This window comes from Hylobates moloch, unplaced genomic scaffold (assembly GCF_009828535.3).
Source record: "Hylobates moloch isolate HMO894 unplaced genomic scaffold, HMol_V3 SCAFFOLD_8, whole genome shotgun sequence".
NCBI classification, from domain to species: Eukaryota; Metazoa; Chordata; class Mammalia; order Primates; family Hylobatidae; genus Hylobates; species Hylobates moloch.
Genome location: NW_026652283.1, coordinates 67,063,854 through 67,085,811, shown reverse-complemented (window position 1 = coordinate 67,085,811; position 21,958 = coordinate 67,063,854). Strand labels below are relative to the sequence as shown.

At 41.6% G+C, this 21,958-nt stretch overlaps 1 protein-coding gene across 2 annotated transcripts; it reads right to left on the bottom strand.

The window, feature by feature from the left end:
• Positions 1–1,126: 1,126 nt before the first annotated feature.
• TADA1 (transcriptional adaptor 1) lies at positions 1,127–21,758 on the bottom strand. 2 transcript variants are annotated; one of them, XR_009214479.1, is made up of 9 exons: positions 21,503–21,758; positions 14,809–14,900; positions 14,486–14,551; positions 8,895–8,992; positions 7,278–7,487; positions 5,285–5,436; positions 3,242–3,404; positions 1,379–2,837; positions 1,128–1,286 (listed from the first exon to the last, which is right to left on the bottom strand). XR_009214479.1 is itself a non-coding variant. In XM_032161107.2 (8 exons), exons 1-8 carry the CDS (start codon positions 21,574–21,576, stop codon positions 2,685–2,687), a joined length of 1,008 nt encoding a protein of 335 aa, XP_032016998.1. In that variant the 5' UTR covers positions 21,577–21,758; the 3' UTR covers positions 1,127–2,684. The 2 variants fall into 2 exon arrangements, 1 of the variants encoding a protein (XP_032016998.1); XM_032161107.2 differs by having other exon boundaries at positions 1,127–2,837.
• Positions 21,759–21,958: the final 200 nt, after the last annotated feature.

Below are 21,958 nucleotides of genomic sequence, written 5' to 3'. Positions count from 1 at the left end.
AGGAATAATCTGGCAGTGTTATTTTTCCTTTCCAACCTACCAGCATTAAATGTTGAGCCACTCTCCAAGCCTGACCTCCAGACTAAGCTTCCTTACTCTTACTCCCAGAGCCATTTTGGAATGAGTCAAAGGCATGGTAGGACACGGCATTTACCTGTGGTCATCACTTCAGGCAATGGAAAGGAGAAGTGTTTGTCCTTGGTTGATGAGAGAAGTGGGTGATAAAGGTGATAAGAACGTGCTAAATAACAAACCTGCACACTTGTACCTCTGAACCTAAAATGTGTTTTTTTTTTTTAAATTCAGAACAACAACAAAAGAACATGCTAAGCGAGTCCTCCCACCTGCCTGGTAAAATACAGCCGGCCTTATCACCTGGTTTTGCACAGTGATAAATTCCTGCAGGAAAAAATAAGTTTTATTCTAAGTCTGAAATTATATGGTTTCCAACAGCTTTTTCCCTCGTTAAAATAATTATTTTTCTACATGATGCTTGATAATAAGCATTTGTTTCTTAACCTAATTAGAGAAGAGATTGCACTCAAGAGTCCCCACAGCTGGCAGTGTTGTTATATATGGAACCAGCCTTTGGTGGACAGAGTTCAGATGTTTCAGAGGCTCTTGTGAAAATGCTAAGTATTACTGTTTCTACCTTACTGCCCTGCACTTCACCCCATCTCCCCTCTTTAGAAAATGATTTCATAGGAAAATTGGCATGGAGAGCAGATAGTAGAGTGTAGACCTGAAATACATGAGGCAAAGGGAGTCTTCCAGCATTCTATGGTCCCACCAGGTGGGTAGGTGACTAGGAATTCAGGCCACGTCCTAGAGAGTAGTGAGAAGTTTTCCTGTTTGCAGTTTCCTCTGTGCTGTACATACAGCCATACAGCCTATGGAACCTGACATTGCAATGGACAGCAGGATATGGTCAAGGCTCCTGGCTGCCTCTCCATCTATGGAACTATGAAATTTCACACATATTCCCTAGGCAGCATTAAGGCCCAGGTATATGAGTAGTCCAAACCAAAACTATATTTGAGTATCAGTTCAAATTCTTCCAAGCCCTAAAAATTCTTTCTTACCTAAAACTAATGGCTTGTGCCAAGAACTGAAACTAAGCTATTGATTTTTATTTTTAAGAAGTCTTAATCTATACATAAGAAATTACATACCTGGCCAGGTGCAATAGTTCAGGTCTGTAATCCTAACCTCTGGGAGGCCAAGGTGGGCAGATTGCTTGAGCTCAGGAGTTCATTACCAGCCTGGGCAACATGGTAAAACCGTGTCTTTACAAAAGAAAAAAAAATTTTAATTAGGCAGGCATGGTGGTGTGAATCTGTAGTCCCAGCTACTTAGGAGGTTACAATGGGAGAATCACCTGAGCCCAGAGGTCCAGTCTGCAGTGAGCCATGATCACACCATAGCACTCCAGCTGGGGTGACAGTGAGACCCTATCTCAAAAAGAAAAGAAAAAAAAAAAGAAATGACATACCTTAATTGGAATCTGCTTTTTAATCTTTCTCATCTAGTACATTATTTTGAGAAGTCTCTGCCAAGCCCTCATAAAGTAGGCAATTTTCATATTTCTGTAGAAGGCAGTATTCCTTATAATGTTTAATAAACAACAAAGTTTTCTCCCAAAAGGTTTATTTGTCACATTTAAAGTACAAAGTCAAATACACAGATCCAGATATGTGAACCATATATACATATCTATACAGCCATTATTTAGACTTTCACAAACCTATCTATACATTCTAATTTATCTATCAACACTATCCCTTAAGTGAAAAGCAACATATCTCTTTAAAAAAAGTAGGTTTGTTATCAGTAACGCTATCGAATGTAAATTATTTTCACTTTATCACTTGAAACGGTAGAAACAGGTACCTCCTAGAAACTGGGGAATTACCAAGCATACATCCAATTTGTATAGATTTCTTAAAATACATTCTATAGGAATAATTAACTGAAGAAACTGCCAATCTAAGTTTTTGGGCATATTTAACAAAACGAGTCATGGGAAGACAAAGTTAATTAATTGCATTACATGAGTTTTGACTTTGGTTTTAAATGCAAAGAGGGGCTTTATTTTGTTTAGTACACAGAGCACTTCCAAGTCATATTTCCTGTGGAGTTATAGTGATAAATTTCTCAGGGGCTACCTATCGCTATTAAAATTTCAACTGGTCACTAAAGGAGGTATCTGATTTTTAACACTGTGTAGGTTATTTCAACCAAAATGCAAGAACACATTCTTTAGGAGAAAGGCAGAAATTTTAGACTTCTAGATACAGAATGTATGATGTCACTGAACACACAGATATCCTGCTGATCAGGGGGATTAAGTTACAACAGCTTCTTTGTTCTAGGATGTCATCTGTCTTACATGCAGACCACAGGACACTAAGCCTCAGGTACCTAAATATCTCCATTCCAGGCACAGGATTTCATTAGTGCCTGCTCCCACAACTGGGAACACATACATACAGAGATATGGGTCATTACCAAAGATTTATATTAGTGGCTTCACAATAGCAACACAAAATGTACTCAATGTCACATTTCCATAGGAAAGGTTATATATACACTATACACTTCAGCCTTGAAATGTGGACCCAAAAAACATTCAATTTTCAGTAATCAATGAATTTGGTGAGGGTCCCACACCCTCAAATCCTAATTTAGCACAGCAAAAGCCCCTCCTTGGCTGCCAAGCGCTGGCGGTGAACTTTGTCTTGCTGCAGCTCTTCATGATTTGGATGCCAGAGTTTCGTGATGATCCTTTCAATGTTAAGGGCATAGACAGTATGTGTAGGGATGACTTCCCTGTGCACCTGGGATTAAAAAATTAACGTGTGTCCAATTATACTTCAGTAGACTTATTTTTCTGACATATAAAAGGGTTTACATCAACAAAACATACACACCACCTATAAACTTTCAGTCAGACACTAAAATGAATCACCAATTAGATAACAATAAAATAAGGAAATAACAAGCTTCTGAAACAGGAATAGGAGAACAAGGGATTTTTTTTCTTTTCTTTCTTTATTGGGGAGCTAGAAGATGGGCTCAGGATTTGAAAAATGAGGCTAGTATTAATAATGGCTTTTATAACAGACAAAACTGAAAAACACGAAGCCAAGAAGTGGAAAAAACCAGTGAATACCTTTGTAGACTTAAAGAATCTCTTAACCTACCCATAAATCTAGGTAAAGTTTAAGGAGCCAAGACTTACCTGCAAAGCTTCAAAAAGGTCGTACATGTTCACCGGAGGCAAAGATGCAGGTAGAGTGTCTCCGGAGCACGCCAGCAGGAGTGCAGCCTGCTGCTCAGCATCATCAGGGGGTGGGTGAGAAGCTGGATTCTGACCAGCACAGGGAGCAGTAAAAGCTGGAGGGCTGAAAACAAAAATTTCAGAAATAGTCCCAGCATGGAGATAACTGAGCAAGGACAGGAGTGGCCTGCTAGAATCTTATTTAAAAAATCTTTAATTGGATTAGAAATCCATTCAATGTCTACTCCTGTAGACATGAATAGTCCGTAATTTTAATTTTTAAAGGCTGGAAATAAAACGTAATACAACTATATTTACCCTCCTTCTTCCACAATGTTAAAATATTTACCTAGCTCAGGACACTGAACTTCCAGTTGAAAAAACTAATAGACCTAACTACAGGAATATAACATTCAAAACAAATAACGTAAAGAGGGAGGTGAACGGTACTGGAGACAACTGGTTCTAAAATAAATGAGAAGAAAAGAAGACATAGCACAGAAGCAACAGGCAAAAATGGAGAGTGGGGAAAATTAATCCAGAACCTGCCAATTTCCCAAAATAGAGCTAGATACAAACTGAGAAGTCAGACATAGTTTTTACTTCATAACCCAGTAGGAGATAACCTACACAATGCTGAGGATATATCTAGAGGTAAAACAAAAGAGTAAAGCAGTAACTCAGAGGAAGGCACAGTGGAACGTCAGCGTGGGACTGAAGCATCAGACAAAAGCAGCCCTGTTACAGTAACAAGTGGCCAATAGAAAGGCAAAAGCCCTCAGAGACTGGCCAGCAGGGCAAAGAGGGCTTGGGAGTCCCGCCAGGGCCAGACGCTGCTCCCAACATCACCCACTACAAGAAGCCACTTTTGGGGATTTGTTTTTTTCTAGAGAAGAATGATCCCAAACAGATATGTCTGAATGTGATTCAGACAATAAATCACCACATATGGCAATCTAAACAGTGAAACCAGTTTAAGATGGGTTAAAGTAGGCCCATGACCCCTGTAAAGGTCTTCAGAGTCATGAAATGGGCACTGGAACAAACTCCCACATGTGGTATCAACACTCTCTCTATCCAACTCTCTTAGCTTTCCCACCTACACCTCCTGCCTTCCCTTCCTGTTACTTCACCAATCACCCTGCCACCCTTCCCAGTCATACATACTTTTTTCTCTGAACTTGCAAGTCCCAGTTATCTCTTTACCTCTCTTCTCCCAAACGAACCAGATATGCAAAGTCCAGCAAATCACAAGAAATTCAAGTCACTTCAGTAACCATAAAGAAAATTACATTACTGTTTTTTTTTTCCTTTCCCAAAGGCTTAAAATTCAGACTAAATTCCCTTTGGAGGAAGTGGAGGACAAAGGGAGATGGAAGCATAAGAAAGACAACACATGGATGAAAGTAATCTAGGTTGTTTCGTAAAGGGGTGACTCAGAACATAGAGACATCCTGAAGCCCTCAATGGGAAGAGGACACAGGAATCCCAGAGGTGAGCTGAGAGACCATGTCTGCACAGCAGGAGGCCAAAAGCAAGTGATGACACCAGGCACAGGCCACTACCTTGAGCTATGCCTACAAGAGCCAGATGAGGGCCTGGAGAAATATCTACCACTCCTCCTCCTCCCACCACCAAGACACCCAGCTGTGACCCAACAATCACAGGCCCTGCCTCTAAATGAAAGCAGGCTCACATCCCCACTGGGCAGGTGATGCCCCTCAGGAGCCCTCAGGATGCACCGCCTATGCACTACTCCATTGCACCTAAGAAAGTCGGGGCGGGGGGACAAGCACATTAAACCCACATGCAGCAGCCAAACTCTGCAACTTCACTTCTCATAAAAAGGGTACGAAAATAATTCACTAGATCTCAGGCAAGTATAGGACTTTAAAAAATAAAATTGTACTCCTATTAAAGGTACTTTAAACCTATGAAAACAATCAATTATTTAACAATGGTCTATACAAAAGATGGAACAAAATCACAAGAAACTTCATTTACCTTTCTATTAAGTTGTTGTAAGCTACTACACTATTCTTCAGGTATGGCTGCGGGGTCACGTTACTGCCAAAGGCATATTTAAAATGACCATCTCGTAACCGATAAGCTTTCCTTCTTGACACAACTGACGTCAGTATATCTTTAAGGTGATTCTGTAAAAATAAGAAAAGAAAAATAGCATGATATCCTCTTTAAAAGCAAATCATAAAACTTCCATTGACCAAAAAAACATTTATTAGCATTTAGATGGAGATACAGAATAGGTTAGTATATGCTAGAACCAAATGAATGTTCACATGAAGAGCCACGGAGCCACACCAAAGGAGTAGGAGGATATGGGAAAGAGAGGGACATGCTTATTTTCATGTATTAATAGTTCTCTTTAAGACGGGCTTGCTATACATGAAATTTGAAAAGTCTTTACATCTCTAAATTGAGTTTTAGATGGCTTTAAAAGAAGTACACAAAAATGCCTTTTTTTTGAGATGGATTCTTGCTCTATTGCCCAGGCTGGAGTGCAATAGCACGATCTCAGCTCACTGCAACCTCCGCCTCCCAGGTTCAAGCAATTCTCCTGCCTCAGCCTCCCAAGTAGTTGGGATTACAGGTGCCCACCACCAAGCCCGGCTAATTTTTGTATTTTTAGTAGAGGTGAGGTTTCACCATGTTGGCCAGGCTGGTCTCGAACTCCTGACCTCAGGTGACCCGCCCACCTCAGCCTCCCAAAGTGCTGGGATTACAGGCATGAGCAAAAATGACTTTTTAAAAAGAGACAAACTATGTTGAAACTTTGTTTAAAATAGGACAAAAAGTTTTAAGATCTGGTATTACTGGAACCAAAATCCTTGCGTGAAAAGAACCTTGGCTCTCTCGAAAGCCACATAAACAACAGATATATAGGAAATAAACATAAAATAAATTAAGTACTTGATTTCTCTTCACTTTCATGAGAGCCAAGTATATAAGAAAAGGTTGAGGAAGCCTGTGAAAATAGAGTGACAGAACTCGTCCCAGGCTACCATTATTAGTAGGGGAGCCAGCATCAGGCAGGGTGTTTCAGTTATACCAAGGAAAATCCACTTATATCAAGACATTATTGTACTATTTAAATTGGTTTGCACGCAGAATTCATTTAATGTTTATAACTTCATGGGACAACTGTTATTATTTTTGAGGTACAGATGAAGAAAATAGGACTCAGAGAATTGAAAATCCAATGTCGCCTGACTGTACCCGTGCATTATAGGCCCTATCAAATTAGTTTTGTCAAGTAACTAAATGAATAAAATGAATGGACAAATGAAATCATGTGCAGAGACAAGAATCCTGCTGTTCAGATGCCAAGACTAATACTCTTCAGTGCTGTACCACAGCAAAAACAAGTGACTTTAATCTTTAGGATTCTCAATTTCATTTCTTTCCTTAAAAACCGTTCCCCCTGTTGACAAAACATCAGATCAACCAGAAGAGTTATGCCATAAATAACCTTTCTGAAAAGCTTAGTCTATTAACTGAAGACAATTATTTGGATTATAATGAGTTTCTCCTCTTAAAAGAAAACAACTTTTAGCCAGGTGCTATGGCTCACACATGTAAATCCCAGCACTTTGGGAGGCCAAGGTGGGAAGATCACTTGAGCCTATGAATTCGAGACCAGCTAGGCAACAGAGAGAGACCCCCGTACCTACAAAAAATTTTTTAAAAATTAGCTGAGTATGGTGGCGCACGTCTATACAGCTCTTGAGAGGCTGAGGCAGGAGGATCACTTGAGCCCAGGATTTCCAGGTTGCAGTAAGCCATGATCACACCACTGCACTCCAGCCTGGGAGACAAAGTGATGCTGTCTCAAAACAAACAGAAAACAACTTCAACAAAGACAATTCTGTGAAATCAGAGTGACAGTTGGATTCTTTTCTTGCAATACCGACTTTAAACAACACACAAGCCTATCACATTCAACCTGTAAGATTATTTCTGCCAACAGCAAACCAACCTCCACAGCATAGACAACAGCTGAAACAGCTTCCTCGGTGACATTGTCCAGCCCATGCTCATAAGCAGTCACTATCATTCTCCCTTCAAGCTGGCCTCGAGTGGGAAGCATCATTGTGTGGGAACAAAGTTTCAAGTCGTCATCATCTTGGGGATCCTTTGCCACAAATTGCTGGGCTCCTGAGAGAGGATTTTGAGGCTGGAATCTATGCTATGAGTAAGAAAAACTTTTTAAAATTACTCATTACAGTGGCAAACAAGACACAAAAGTAAACTCCTGTACTGAAGTTGAGATCCTACAAATTAATGCCACCAAAACTATACCACAGGGGTTAAGGGAAAAAAGAGTTAATTCATGCAGAAATAATCACAGATTCACATCCAATACAAGGTAATAATGAAGACATAGATTAAGGGGAATAATAGTAGTTTGCGTAGTAGTTTATTCTATTCAATTAATACCTTGATGATCACAGAATGTATGGCACTGTGTTAAAAATAACTGAGGGAGAAGGAGAAGTATTGAACTATATTCAAACAAGTCAGAGCATTTTAAATCTAATGGTAAGTAGGTTCTAAAAGTATAAATATATAATGAATGATTCAATTAAATCTTAAAAAGCCTAGCTAATATGGCAGATCTAGTAACAAATATTCCAAGATAATGCTATGTAGTGTAACTATTTAATTGCTGTTATTTTCTACTTAGAATTCTCAACACAGAACCTAAGATACAGTCATGACTATTTTTCTCAGTCTTTTTCATTCATAAAAATCTCAGCCTTCCCCAGGGAGATTCTGATAGCCCATTCATATTCTCCATCACCACTGGGAGTTATGCCCCGGTAGCTTTTGCTTAAGGCTAATATAAAAGATTTTGTAGTGAAGATGGTTTGTCCCTGTTTGAAATTGATATTATGAAAACAATGCAGTTATTTTTCCATTTTCCAAGTACAAAACTACTTTGTATTGAACATGTCTTTTTAAATCAGACATCTCTCTCTAGAGATCCCAAAGGCCTCTACATTCTTACTGATATAAAGCATACAGTCAAGGTGAAAATAAATGTTTATTGATGTTAATCAATAAAGCTATCAATAGTCCATAAACCTATAAAAGGGTTACTTCGGGGAAGCTTTTTTCCCCTAAATATACACTGAAAAAAGCAATTTGTCTTAAAATGCTTACAAATTTTATAGCCAAATGCCTTCATGACATCTCTAATAGTCCTCAAAAGGCTCAGGGCCCAGCTGGGCATCACCAGGATCCCATCAAAGGCCTCCAGGCTGCCTGAGCCCTTGAGACAGATGTCTTCATCCAAGAAACATTATTCATTCAAGAAAAATACTTAACAGGAGAGACAAAGGCATTGTTTTGAATAACTGAAAAATCATTAGGTACTAATGATAACATTAATATTTAAGCAGTAACAAACAAGAACTATAAAAATTCAGACACCTAAAACTCACAATCCTTGAAACCCTTTTCTTCCCAAATCATACTCCCTTTTTTTCAACTCTACTACCAGTATTTTAATAATCATTTAAAAACTAAAGCTAGTCCCAACATGCCAGTACTTCAATCAGTCATTATCGAGATGTATTAAAGAACAACCTACATCAAATTTCTGACGAACAGAAGAAAGCTTTTTCTTTCCCTTGGGTTTTCCAGGTTTTGCTGCAGAACCACCCGGCCAGGGCAAAGATCCAGCACCGTCTAGGAGACAGAAATATATAACCATAAGTAAAAATAATGACAACTGATAGCTGCTAAGTTTGTTTTCATTTGGGGTAAAAAGCATGGAATGCTCATGAAATGCAAATAACTAATGAATGCTTAAATCAAAACCTTCTCTTTCTACTTCTCTAAATAAAATTATCGATCCTCTCAAATCGCATTTTTTTCCTAGCTGCAACTAAACTTTTTTTAGGAAGACAAATTTTTTTATATTTTCAATTAATGTTTATTGGTTGTTTTGTTTATTAGCAGTAGTATTATTATAGATGTAGGACAGAATTTGCTGGTCTAAGATGATGAACTGAGCACGTGTATTTATCTCCTCTCCCAAGATGCTACAAAATATGAAAGTAAGGAAGGTAAATGGCACACTTGCACAACAGAGATTAAAAAGGAAAATGAGTGGCAGACACGATGAGATGTCAATAAATTTCTAGGATGGACTAAAAGGGTGCAGACTCGCGAAGCAGACCCATGGAAGCTGTAACCTAGGCTAGGCAAGGAAGGTGGCAAGTGAGGCAGAAGCACGTCAACCTGCCTGGAAGAAACCCACAACCCGGATTGGGAGAATGTGAGTGAGTGGAAACCAGGAGGGATCTGTAAGGCTAAAAACAAAATTAATGGAATGTCTATATCCTTAAATCATCCACACAAACCCATTCACTCACCCCCAAAAGTGGGTTCAGTACAAAATCAAAGTGCTGGGCCTCGTGTTCAAAAATTAAGAATTTCAAGATAATGATGGTACAAACCAAGTGCAGGGCCCTTCTGTGCAATGCAGGTCACAGGCCCATGAAGGCTCATTCCCATGCACAGAATGACACAGAGCGGGTATTTATAATAGCTGGGGCAGGGGGTTAGAAGGAAGGTGGGGAGGGAATAAGGACTCTTCTCTAGTTAAACCGAACACAATTTCTGGGATTTACTAAGGTAGTTGGTATGGATGTTGGTACCCTACAGCAAAGCTCTCTGCATATGGGAATTTGGGAGACCCCCAGTTTTACAGTAGCCTTCCTGTCAGCTTACTCTAAAGCAAAGTCTCTAGGCAGTTTTATGCTTCATTCTTAAACATGAAAAGGACAACAATTAATCACCAGATATTTGACAATATTCTTTCACATGACAAGAAAGAGCAAGCTAAAAAAAAAAAAAGAGGTCCTAGACAGGAAATGCAAAAGAATTCTGATAAATTTCCAACAGGTATCCACAAAAAACTTTCAGAACATGTTTATCCATGAAACAAGATGCTATTAAAATTGCTGAATTAAAGAATGCATTCAACAGAAAGGCCCAAGCAGTTCAGGAAATCTCAAACACAGAGCAATAAGACAGAGATGTTAAAATCAGTAAATCCAGAAACAGATTTAAGCAACTATGAGGGCTAAAGAGGTCCCACCAGAAGAACAAAAAACAAAAAGTAGTTGCCTTTGGGAATAGGTCTAGGGGTGGGAACAAGCTTTTATCATAAAACCTTCTGTGCTATTGATATTTTTTTAACCATGAACATATATTGTTTAATGTTAAAAAAAAAAAAAGTAATACAACCTCACTATAGTACACTTAAAAAGAAAACTCAAGGCCAGGTGCGGTGGCTCAAGCCTGTAATCCCGACACTTTGGGAGGCCGAGGCGGGCAGATCATGAGGTCAGGAGATCGAGACCATACTGGCTAACATGGTGAAACCCCGTCTCTACTAAAAATACAAAAAAAAAATTAGCCGGGCGTGGTGGTGGGCACCTGTAGTCCCAGCTACTCGGGAGGCTGAGGCAGGAGAATGGCGTGAACCTGGGAGGCGGAGCTTGCAGTGAGCCTAGAAAGCGCCACTGCACTCCAGCCTGGGCGACAGAGCGAGACTCTGCCTCAAAAAAAAAAAGAAAACTCAAAAAATTTTTTAAGAAAGAAAAATATCACCCACAATCATAGTAAAATGTTCCTACAATTTTGATATTTTTGGAAAGAAACGTTTTTAACGCTTTGAAAAAAAAATATTCCAGATTCCTCAGTTTAAAAAGAACTGTTTGGGAAGTCAGGTTCCTATCTTTGGCATGCACAGATCTCACTTGATAAGGTCAGCCAATCTTAGATGATTTTCCCAAGAAATCCCTTCCTGATAAATGAAACGACGCTAAGTGATGACAGGAAAGTAGGCTGGACATGCATATGATGATGCAAAGGAGCAGGCCTGCAAACTCAGAGCTTACCAGCTGCTGCTGTGTGGCCAAGCAAAGCATGGTAAGGCCTAACCCTGACAAAAGGGAAGGCTTTTTAGTAGCACTTAGATTTCAGTTTTGATCCAACACATCCAAATACTAGCTGGATAAGGCCTAAGGCAAGTTTTTTCTTTTGTTTTGTTTTCTCTTCTCTGAAGTTTGTTTCCTTATCTATAAAAACAGGCTAACACCTACCCTGCAGAATTGTTGTGAGGGTTAAAAATAATGCATATAAAGTGTCTAGTGTGCTGTGCTCCACAAATATTATTATTAATATCATCTTTCCTGCCTAGCTTAGAAAACTAGAAAACGCATCCAAAATTGTGAGGTACAAAGAACTATATTTTACTTTTAATAGAAATCTTCTCTTTGTTGCTAACAAATATTAATTTCATTTTGAGAAGTTTGGGGTGCTCAATGGAAGAATACATTCTCAAAATCCAAATGCTTCTTCATTTATTTTAAAATAACTATCAACAACCATTCAGAATATCAAAGGTTTTTATCTAATTAAAATCAGTCACTTGTACTTATGAATACCACTTCAACATTTGTTTGGCAATTTTTTTTTTTTTTTTTTTTGAGACAGGGTATTAGTGTGTCACCCAGGCTGGAGTGCAGTGGCACAATCTCGGCTCACTGCAACCTCCGCCTCTCAGGTTCAAGCGATTCTCCTGCCTCAGCCTCCCTAGTACCTGGGATTATAGATGCCTGCCACCACGCCCGGATAATTTTTGTACTTTTAGTAGAGACATGGTTTCACCATGTTGGCCAGGCTGGTCTTGAACCCCTGACCTCAGGTGATCCACCCACCTTGGCCTCCCAAAGCACTGGGATTACAGGCTTGAGCCACCGTGTCTGGCTGGCATTTTTTATTTTTATAAGTTCTTTCATCTGTTTTTTCATAATCCTACGGGGTAAATATTGCTGTGCTTATTTTATAAATTTGAAAGCCCAAGTAACTGTATTATGTAAGCTAGTGGCAAAACCTACACTTGAACCTAAGTCTCTTGACTCTTATCAACCAGGGTTTTTATTTCTGATCACTCCATTTATCTTTGGCATATGTGGCAATTTACAATATGCTTCCCTAAAAAGTAAGATGTAATCCTCACAATATTGGCTTTACTGATCAAATTAAATTTTATACAACAAAATAGATTATGATTTAACTTTTGACATAAAAAAGGAATGGCTAAAGTCTACTTGTATATAAATTAAACAGCACATCAAAAATCTGACACGGTGTAAGAATGTGTGGTGATGAGTGTGGTGAGGGGAGGGAGGCAGTCACTGTTCTCTAAGACAACCCCACGATTAAGTGCCCACAGTTTACTACACATTAACAACGACTTCTTTGAGGGTCAAAGAACGAGGTGTTAGGAGATCTTATGTGAATTCTTTTTTTAAAAAAAAAAAAACAGTTTCACTCTGTCGCCCAGGCTGAAGTGCCGTGGCACAATCTCTGCTCACTGTAACCTCTACCTCCCAGGTTCAAGCGATTCTCGTGCCTCAGCCTCCTGAGTAGCTGGGACTACAGATGTGCGCCACCACGCCTGGCTAATTTTCTTTTTTGTATTATTAGTAGAGTAGGGGTTTCACCATGTTGGCCAGGCTGGTCTCGAACTCCTGACCTCAAGTAATCCGCCCGCCTCGGCCTCCCAAAGTGCTGGGAGTACAGGCGTGAGCCATCATGCCCTGGCTGTGAGTTCTTTATCATACAGTAGAAGTAAACAGAGAGAGAGGACAAAAAATACCAGCCGTTTATAGATAAAACATGAGCTTTCGACATACGATCATCAGAATCATCCTAAGCCCTTAAAAATTTTCAATTTAATCTACAACGGGAATTGGTAAGCACAATTGTAATGGTAACTTTCGTAGTCTTATGAATAGATATAAACTGCAATTTAGAAACATAAAAACTACTGAATAAATCATTTGGCCTAATTTTTTTAAAAAAATCCAGGATGACTTTTATCATGAGGAAAGTTTTCAATGTATTTAATTACTTGTTTTTGATTAAAATAAGATGGTTGAAAGAGGTGACTTATAGCTTAATCTTCTCTTCAGGTTAAAGTGACAGGTTTCGTTTCCACCTACTCCCTCAACATGCTACTATCCCCTACCTCTTGTTCTCTATCAATCATCTGCCAAACACAGGTGCTGAAGCTTGACCTTTCAGGTGCTATTTTACCTAAGAACATAGTGGAAGTCCAGGTTCCCAACATATGCTGGGTTCCCCCACCTCCCCGCTACGGACACCTTTCAAGTTAGGTATCCCTTAGGTACAGGACACCTAACACCAACTGCCCTCTCTTCATCCCCCTTACCTTCTTCATCCTGACCTCCCACCCTCTTCCTCACTTCTCATTTACTTAAGTAATCTAAAATGTAGCTGAGTGGGGAGTCAATATCAAAAGGTAATATAAGCACAGGGACATAGCCTGCTTTACAAGGCTCCGTAGATTTGGGCAGTCCCTGCTGCGGTGCTCACCCTGCGCCCTCTTGTTCCTGGGCTATCTCCTCGCTTGCCTTCTGGCTTTCTCAAGCCCTATTCTGAGGGACACCACCATTTCCCCCATTTAGCAAACTGGCCGGTGAGGGAGGGTGGCACACAGAGCAGCCTTGCCCAGCTCTCCCAGCATAACACGCCCGGACCCAGGGGTCCACGGGGGCTAAGACTTGGACACGCCTAGGATTACACAATACCACCCAGGGAGAAAGCGCTTGTGAAAACGAACATTCAGATAGTCCTTCCTTCTGGGTGTTAGAAAAGAGTAGTCCCATATCTGGCTTGGCTGAAAAACACTTTACTGATGTAGGAGCTGGCATCATAAGATGGAGATTATAGAGGAAATGTTGGTGTTGTACTATTCAATTTTGGCAAAGAAAAGTTTGGTGTCAAAAATTGTGATCAAATTGCATAGCTAATTTGTGAACAGACTTTTTCTCCAGAAATAGAAATTCAAGCTTTGGATGACACTGAAAGGGGTTCAGGAGGTTTGGGTTCCACTGGAAAGAATTAAAATGTATGCCAAAAATTGAACATGAGAAATCATACCTTTTTCTTAAAGAGTTTTTGCTTTAAAAAAAAAAAAAAAAAAGATTCTGTAAAAGAACTTGTATCTACCTAATAAAACTTCTCTTCTGAGCAGTTCAAAAACATCTGCTTTACAAACACTAGCTGTGTCTATTAGAGAAAGCTAAAGTCTAGTGCTTTGCTGACTTAAACACACTGGAAGTATTTCCACTCCCTTACCTGGTGTAGAAACCAAAATCTGACAACGCGTGAGAATGGCCAGGAGGAAATCATTGTGAGAATGGACTGAAAAAGGAAAGATAGTGACAATCAAATTCAAAACATTTTCAACATAAGGAAATCATAACTTTGGTCTAGCTTCTCAAGATTTTGGATATCCCCTATTCTGCCATGCTTTATACTTAATTTTAAATATCCACATTATTAAGATAACCTTATACACCACAAAACCAAAATTTTACTTTTTAAAAAGGGAAAAGACTTTACTACAAATCTAGGAAAACTATAGAATAGTAAAACAACTCCGCAGATAATTATTTTACCGTTATCCTGTGTGAGAAGTCTATGAGCTTCAAGGTCAAACTCCTCTTTGCTGATCTTCTGCTTGAACCACAGCTTTAGGTTAGCCCAGTATCTGCAGAGGCAGAAACAATACTAAGAACCACAAATTTGGCTGCTTCTAGTTTTTTCTGTTTGTTTGTTTTGTTTTTTTAAAGAGACAGGGTTTTTTATTCTGTCACTCAGGCTGGAGTGCAGGGGAACAATCAGAGCTCTGAACTTCTGGCTTTAAGCTACCCTCCCACCTCAGCCTCCTGAGTAGCTGAGGCTACAGCATGAACACATTTTGCTTCTTCCCCAAGTTCAGCATACATGCTCCAACTCTCAGGAAAGGAAATTTTGCATTCCCTGGTTCTATGGGCTGAATTGTGTCCCCCCACAAAAGTCCTGTGTTAAAGCCTTAACCCTAGTACTTCAGAATATGACTGTATTTGGAGATTGGGCCTTTAAACAGTAATTAAAATGAGGCCATTAGGGTGGGCCCTAATCCAATATGATTGGGGTCCTTATAAGAAGAGGCAATTAGGAAACAGATACATTCACAAAGAAATAACCATGTGAACACACAACAAGAAGGCTGTCATCTATAGGAGAGAGGCCTCCTGCCAACATCTTGATCACAGACTTCCAACCTTCAGAACTGTGAGAAAATAAATTTCTGTTGTTTAAGCGAACCAGTCTGCGGTACTTGGTTATTATGGCAGCCCTAGCAAACTAATACACCCAGGAATCAGAATACCAACAAAGAAAGGAAAATCCTCCCTAAAAGGGGACTGGCTGGTGCAGTGGCTCATGCCTGTAATCCCAGCACTTTGGGAGGTCAAGGCAGGCAGACTGCTTGAACCCAGGAGTTCAAGATTAGCCTGGGCAACATGGCAGGACCCCCTCTCTACAAAAAATACAAAACTTAGCCATGCATGTTGGTGCATGCCTGTAGTCCCTGCCACCTGGGAGGTTGAAGTAGAGGGACTGATTGAGCCCAGGAGGTCAGGGCTGCGGTGAGCCATGATCACACCACTACACTCCAGCCTGGGTGACAGAGCAAGACCTTGTCTCAAAACAAATAAAAGGGAATTGGCAGGTAGTCACAGAATTGGACTCATGATTCACTTAGCCCAAAACTATTATAGCTATACCCTTGTTTCTCACTGTCACCTTTCTAATAGACCTACTCTCCAGAATCCTGCATGTAAGATTAATATTTTAAAGTGTGTGTGTTTAACGGAGAAAGGAGTAGTCATTTATATTTGTTTTAGGTGACATCCTTCCCTTCAGATAAACTCAACTTTCAATCTAACCGGCTGAAAAAAAAAAAAATGGGTTTCTAAACATCTCAGCACAAAGAAAATGCCTGGGGATATGAGAAACTTGGTAGTTTTTAAAGTGAAAATCAACACCTAATAATAAAAATTACTTGATAACTGGTAGAAAAAAAATGACTTAACCTTTTACACTTTAACGACAGTGTTAGAAATCAGAGTAAAATATGTCACTTTTCACATCACATCCACAACCCTTGTTTTGGTACTTAAGGCAGCTGCTTCTTATTTATGGAATGGGATGAAAAATTACTCAATATTTGAGTTCCTAACAGGAAAAAAAAAATCAGATTTCTAAACGGGATGATTTAATATTTTCACTGCCATATAATGCCCATGGCAGGACTCCCTCTGTGTGTGGATTAGCTTCAAGTCATCTTAGTATCTCTATATGTAATTGACTATGAGCATATGTAGTTGCATGCAAAGCTTTGGGTTCATGTTTGTTGTTGTTGTTGTTTTTCAGGAGAAAACCCATAGCTTTTATGGGGTCTTAAGTGGCCCAAAACCCACGACACTGCCATCTTTCAGGCCCATTTCACTCAACAACAAAACACGTGCAGCTCTAGAGCTTGGTACCCTTTCCCCTTGATAGCTGCACAGTCATTAGTCAATAGGTCAACAGTAACTTTCCAACAGTGGACACTTTTATACATTTTTTTAAAGGACAGGAATGAAGAAATAAAATAAAGCTCCACAGAAAAACAAAGGTCTTTTCCTATCCCATTCTATCCAACAACAACAACAACAAAAAAATAGTAACCTGGAGAAAAACTCTATTATTTAAAAGTCCTATGTCAGTATTTTATAAGAAGCAAATGTATATTTGGAATGAGTGAACTTGTTCCAGAACTAAAACAAGGCTCTACCAGGAAGCTCTATCAAAATAACGCAAACTATTTTCTCCAGTGGCAAAAGTTTTAGCCCAAAGAGCTAGAACTAGCTACCAAGAGTTAAAAGACTTGCTCTCCAATCCTGGTCCCTGTGTTAACTCACTGTATAGCCACAGACAAATGACTGTTTCCCTCAACAATACTGCTATAGTTTGGGTATTTGACCAAACCTCATGATGACATTTAATCCTCAATGGTGGAGGTGGAGCCTAATGGGAGGTGTTTGGGTTATGGGAGAGGATTCCTCACCAATGGCTTGGTGTTATCTTTCCTGGTGGTAATGAGTGAGACCTCGCTCACTCTGTGAGTTCCTGCAAGAGATTCTCCAAGAGCTGGTTGTTAAAAAAGAGCCTGGCACCTTCCCCATTTCTTGCTTCCTCTCACAAAGTGATCTGCAAGCCAGGCGCGGTGGCTCATGCCTATAATCCCAGCACTTTAGGAGGCCAAGGCAGGCAGATCACCCGAGGTCAGGATTGAGACCAGCCTGACCAATATGATGAAACCCCGTCTCTACTAAAAATACAAAAATTAGCCAGGTGTGGTGGAATGCACCTGTAATCCCAGCTACTTGGGAGACTGAGACAGGAGAATCGCTTGAACCCAGGAGGCAGAGGTTGCAGTGGGCCGAGATCGTGCCATTGCACTCCAGCCTGGGCAACAAGAGCAAAACTCTTGTCTCCAGAAAAAAAAAAAAAACCAAAGTGATCTGCACATGCAGGTTCCCTTCACCTTCCACCATGAGTGAAGCCGCCTAAGGCCCTCACCAGAAGATGCTGGTGCCATGCTTTTGGTACAGTCTGCAGACCTGTGAGCCAAATTAACTTCTTTATAAATTACCCAACCTCAACTATTCCTTTATAGCAACACAAACAGACTAACGACAAATACCAAAAACAAAGTCAATCAATCCCTGTGAAGGTCAGAACAACGGGTAGAAGTGTAAGTGGGTCAGACTACGAAGCACTGGATATACCTAAGGAATATTAAATAACGTGATCATGGCGGGACGCAGTGACTTACGCTTGTAAGCCCAGCACTTTGGGAGGCCAAGGGGGGTGTGGATCACTTGAGGTCAGGAGTTCAAGACCAGCCTGGCCAACATGGCGAAACCCTGTCTCTACTAAAAATACAAAAATTAGTCGGACATGGTGGCGGGCGCCTGTAATCCCAGCTACTCAGGAGGCTGATGCAGGACAATCACTTGAGCCCACGAGGTGGAGGCTGCAGTGAGCCGAGATCGCACCACTGCACTCCAGCCTAGGTGACAAAGTGAGACCCTCTCTCAAAATAAATAAATAAATGCATAAATAAATAACATATGATCAAATCGTCAAAAGAAATCAGGCACCTATTTGAACATGGCATGCTACTGGCTACTATACAAAGTGAGTTGCCTAGCAAAGCCCATGTCTTCCCGGAAGCAGCTTGGGCACACAACCCAACCAGTCAGACATGAAGGATGTTCAGACCACTGGATAAATAGCAAATAACTCATATCCAGCCTCCATGCATAACCATGTATGTTTTGCTTACCACCAAGGACCACACTTAAATAGGTTGTGCAAACCAAAGCAAACTGCTCATGGAGGAAATACGAGAAATGACTGGACAGTACAACAGTATTACTGACTATTTAACCCAGAGGCACTTTTTAAGAAGAAGGGAAAAGAACAATGAGAGAATGGAAAAACAAATTTAGAACTATACGGTACCATTAACTGTTTCTGGCATAAAAATCTCTTTTAATTGCATTTTAGTGGGGATTCACACTCCAGATGCACCAAATTTAGCTTTGGCGTCAGTATTTGACCAACATCAGACAGTCGGCTTTGGCCTTTAAAAACTAAATAAGGAATGCTAACTTCAAAAACACTTTTGGCAGCCCTGAACCTGTAACTGATGAGTATGGGATGACAGAGGTCACCACTGCATCTAATCAGGGTGAAAGGCAATCATACACAAGCCAGGTCCTTCAGATTTATTTTGGTATGTAAACGTTCGCTTTCAAATATTTGTAAGCATTCTAGATGGAACAGAGTGAAATGCCTCTTATGTGCTTAAAAAATGTAAATTTTGGCTGGGCACGGTGGCTCACGTCAGTAATCCCAGCACTTTGGGAGGCCGAGGCAGGTGGATCACGAGGTCAGGAGTTCAAGACCAGCCTGGCCAAGATGGTGAAACCCCATCTCTACTAAAAATATAAAAATTAGCCAGGCGTGGTGGTGGGTGCCTGTAATCCCAGCTACTCAGGAGGCTGAGTCAGAGAATTGCTTGAACCCAGGAGGCAGAGGTTGCAATGAGCGGAGATCGTGCCACTGCACTCCAGCCTGGACGACAGAGCAAGACTCCATCTCAAAAAAAAAAAAAAGGGGGCCGGGCGCGGTGGCTCACGCTTGTAATCCCAGCACTTTGGGAGGCCGAGGCGGGCGGATCACGAGGTCAGGAGATCGAGACCACAGTGAAACCCCGTCTCTACTAAAAATACAAAAAATTAGCCGGGCGTGGTGGCGGGCGCCTGTAGTCCCAGCTACTCGGAGAGGCTGAGGCAGGAGAATGGCGTGAACCTGGGAGGCGGAGCTTCCAGTGAGCCGAGACTGCGCCACTGCACTCCAGCCTGGGTGACAGAGCGAGACTCCGTCTCAAAAAAAAAAAAAAAAAAAAAGGTAAATTTTATCAGTCGGTATTACAAAAGTAAAAAGCTATAGTAATTAGGGTGAAAGCTGTCAATTTTACCTATTAAAATAAGAATATTTAATTCAATAAGCACAGTGAACATGAATATTGAAAGATAATTTTCGGTGGAACATTATAGTCGGGTGTGGTGGCTCATGCCTGTAATCCCAGAACTTCGGGAGGCCAATGTGGGAGGATTGCTTGAGGCCAGGATTTGAGATCAGCCTTAGCAACACAGCAAGACTTTGTCTCTGGAAAAAAAAAACTTTAGCCAGGATTGGTGGGGCGTGCCTACAGTCCCAGTTATAGGCTCACAGCAGGGGAGGATCTCTTGAGCTCAGGAGATCAAGGTTGCTGTGAACTGTGTGATCAGGCCACTGTACTTCGGCCTCTGCCACAGAGCAAGACCCCAATCCCCCCCCCAAAAAAGTGAAACGTATATCTGGGCGTAAATAAATGTTCACCAAAAAATTAAATAATTAAGCTAAAATAACAGTTTAGATTTTAATTCTAATCCTTCTATAGTTTCCATTATTATCTTGTTAGGATGAAAAGTAGGCTGTCAACTCTGCCACCCCAAAATTTCACATGAAGGAAAAACTCCAAAATTCATGTATGACATCCAAGCTAAGTAATTTCAATCCAGCAATAATAAAGAACAGAGAAGGATGAAAAGAAAGTATTGGGGAAAAATTAAGTATTTCCAAATTGCTCCTCCACCAACATCATTTAAAAGTATGCATCCATTGAGTAATGCAAATGTGTAGAATACCAGAGAAGCCATCTACCAGCAACAACACAGGCACTATAATTTAAAACGTTTACATTTGCTTCCTATATTTTTGAAAAATAAAGTTGTAATAACGTTTTGAAAATTTCCAAACTCTTCCTTGTATCCCAAAGGTTCCTTTTTTGCTGTTTGGCTTTGGCCTTGGCTGGATACTGATTTTACCCTTGGCCATTCTGCATCTAACCTGACTGTGCACTGGGTCCCCTGCCATAACCTGGACGAAGGTCTGGCTGGGCGTCTCTGGGATCCTTTACAGCCCCTCTAAGGCATCAGTTGGCAATCAAAAGCGTGGGTCCCAACTCTGACAGTGACTTTTGAAGAGTTACTTGTCCGCACTAGGTCTCAGTCTTCTCATCTGTCAAATGGGAATAACAACTGTACGTATCTCACATCTGTTGTAAGGATTAGATAATATATTTAGAGAGCTTAAAATGTTTAAATGTCCGCTACTGCTATCATCACTATAAGTGTAGTGTTCAATGACTCTGATTTCACCAGAGGGTCCGTCTGCCTTACGAAATTGCTGTCAAAAGAGCTTACCAATAATCCCTAGCAGATCACACGAGCTCAACAGGCCTCCACCTCCAGGAAGCCCTCCAGCGGCGGGCCGCCCTGCGCTATGCCCTCTGGCTGGGCGCGTAGGGCTCCGGCTCACTCGGCCCAAGTCAGCCTCCCACATCCCGCACGCCCGCGCTGGGGCCCGCACCTGCTCAGCAGGCCCTTGGGTGCGAAGTGCGCTTCTCCCGCCCCACCCAGGGCAGAGAGTCCCGAGCAACGGCGCCCGCCAACGTCTCCCACGCGCCCAGGAGGCCCGGTACCTCCAGCGCGGTGAGTTCAGGTGGCCCGCCCCGCCCCGGCCGGAGAAACCCCGAAGCCCCGCCGCCGCAGACTCCAGGCTGCACAGGCCCCCGGGCGATGCGGGCGTCTCCCGGGCGGGCTGGCAGCCCGAGGCCAGGAGAGCACCCGCGTGTTGGCCTGGACGCTGCGCTGGGGCAGCTCTTACTGTTTCACGTTGTCTCCCAGGGCCTCGCTCAAGTTCTTCTTGGCCGCCTCCAGCTCGCTCACAAAGGTCGCCATTGCTCCGCGCGTCTCAGCCCGACCGCAGACCGCCCGGCCACCGCGATCAACAACCCAAAAACCAACTCGGCGGAAGGCCTTGGCTCTGGAAGCTAAGCCGGCCGCCGTCAGTCCCGCCCCCAATCTCTCAGAAGTCGTTTGTTTGGTTTTCGGCTCCGCCCGCCTTTTTGTAGGGAAGGTGCCCGGCCAAACTCTGCTCTCTTCCTCCCGCCCCTCGAGTCACGTGATCCGCTTCACCTTGTCGCGCGCCCATCCTAAACCCGCGCGCCCGGCCTCGGCTGCAGCGTTGCTGACAGGCTGGCGTGTCCCAAGCCCTTTCATTCTGTTACCAATGGGGCATTTCCGAATTCAGCCTGCTGTCGTTCTGCCTGGAGGAGTACCT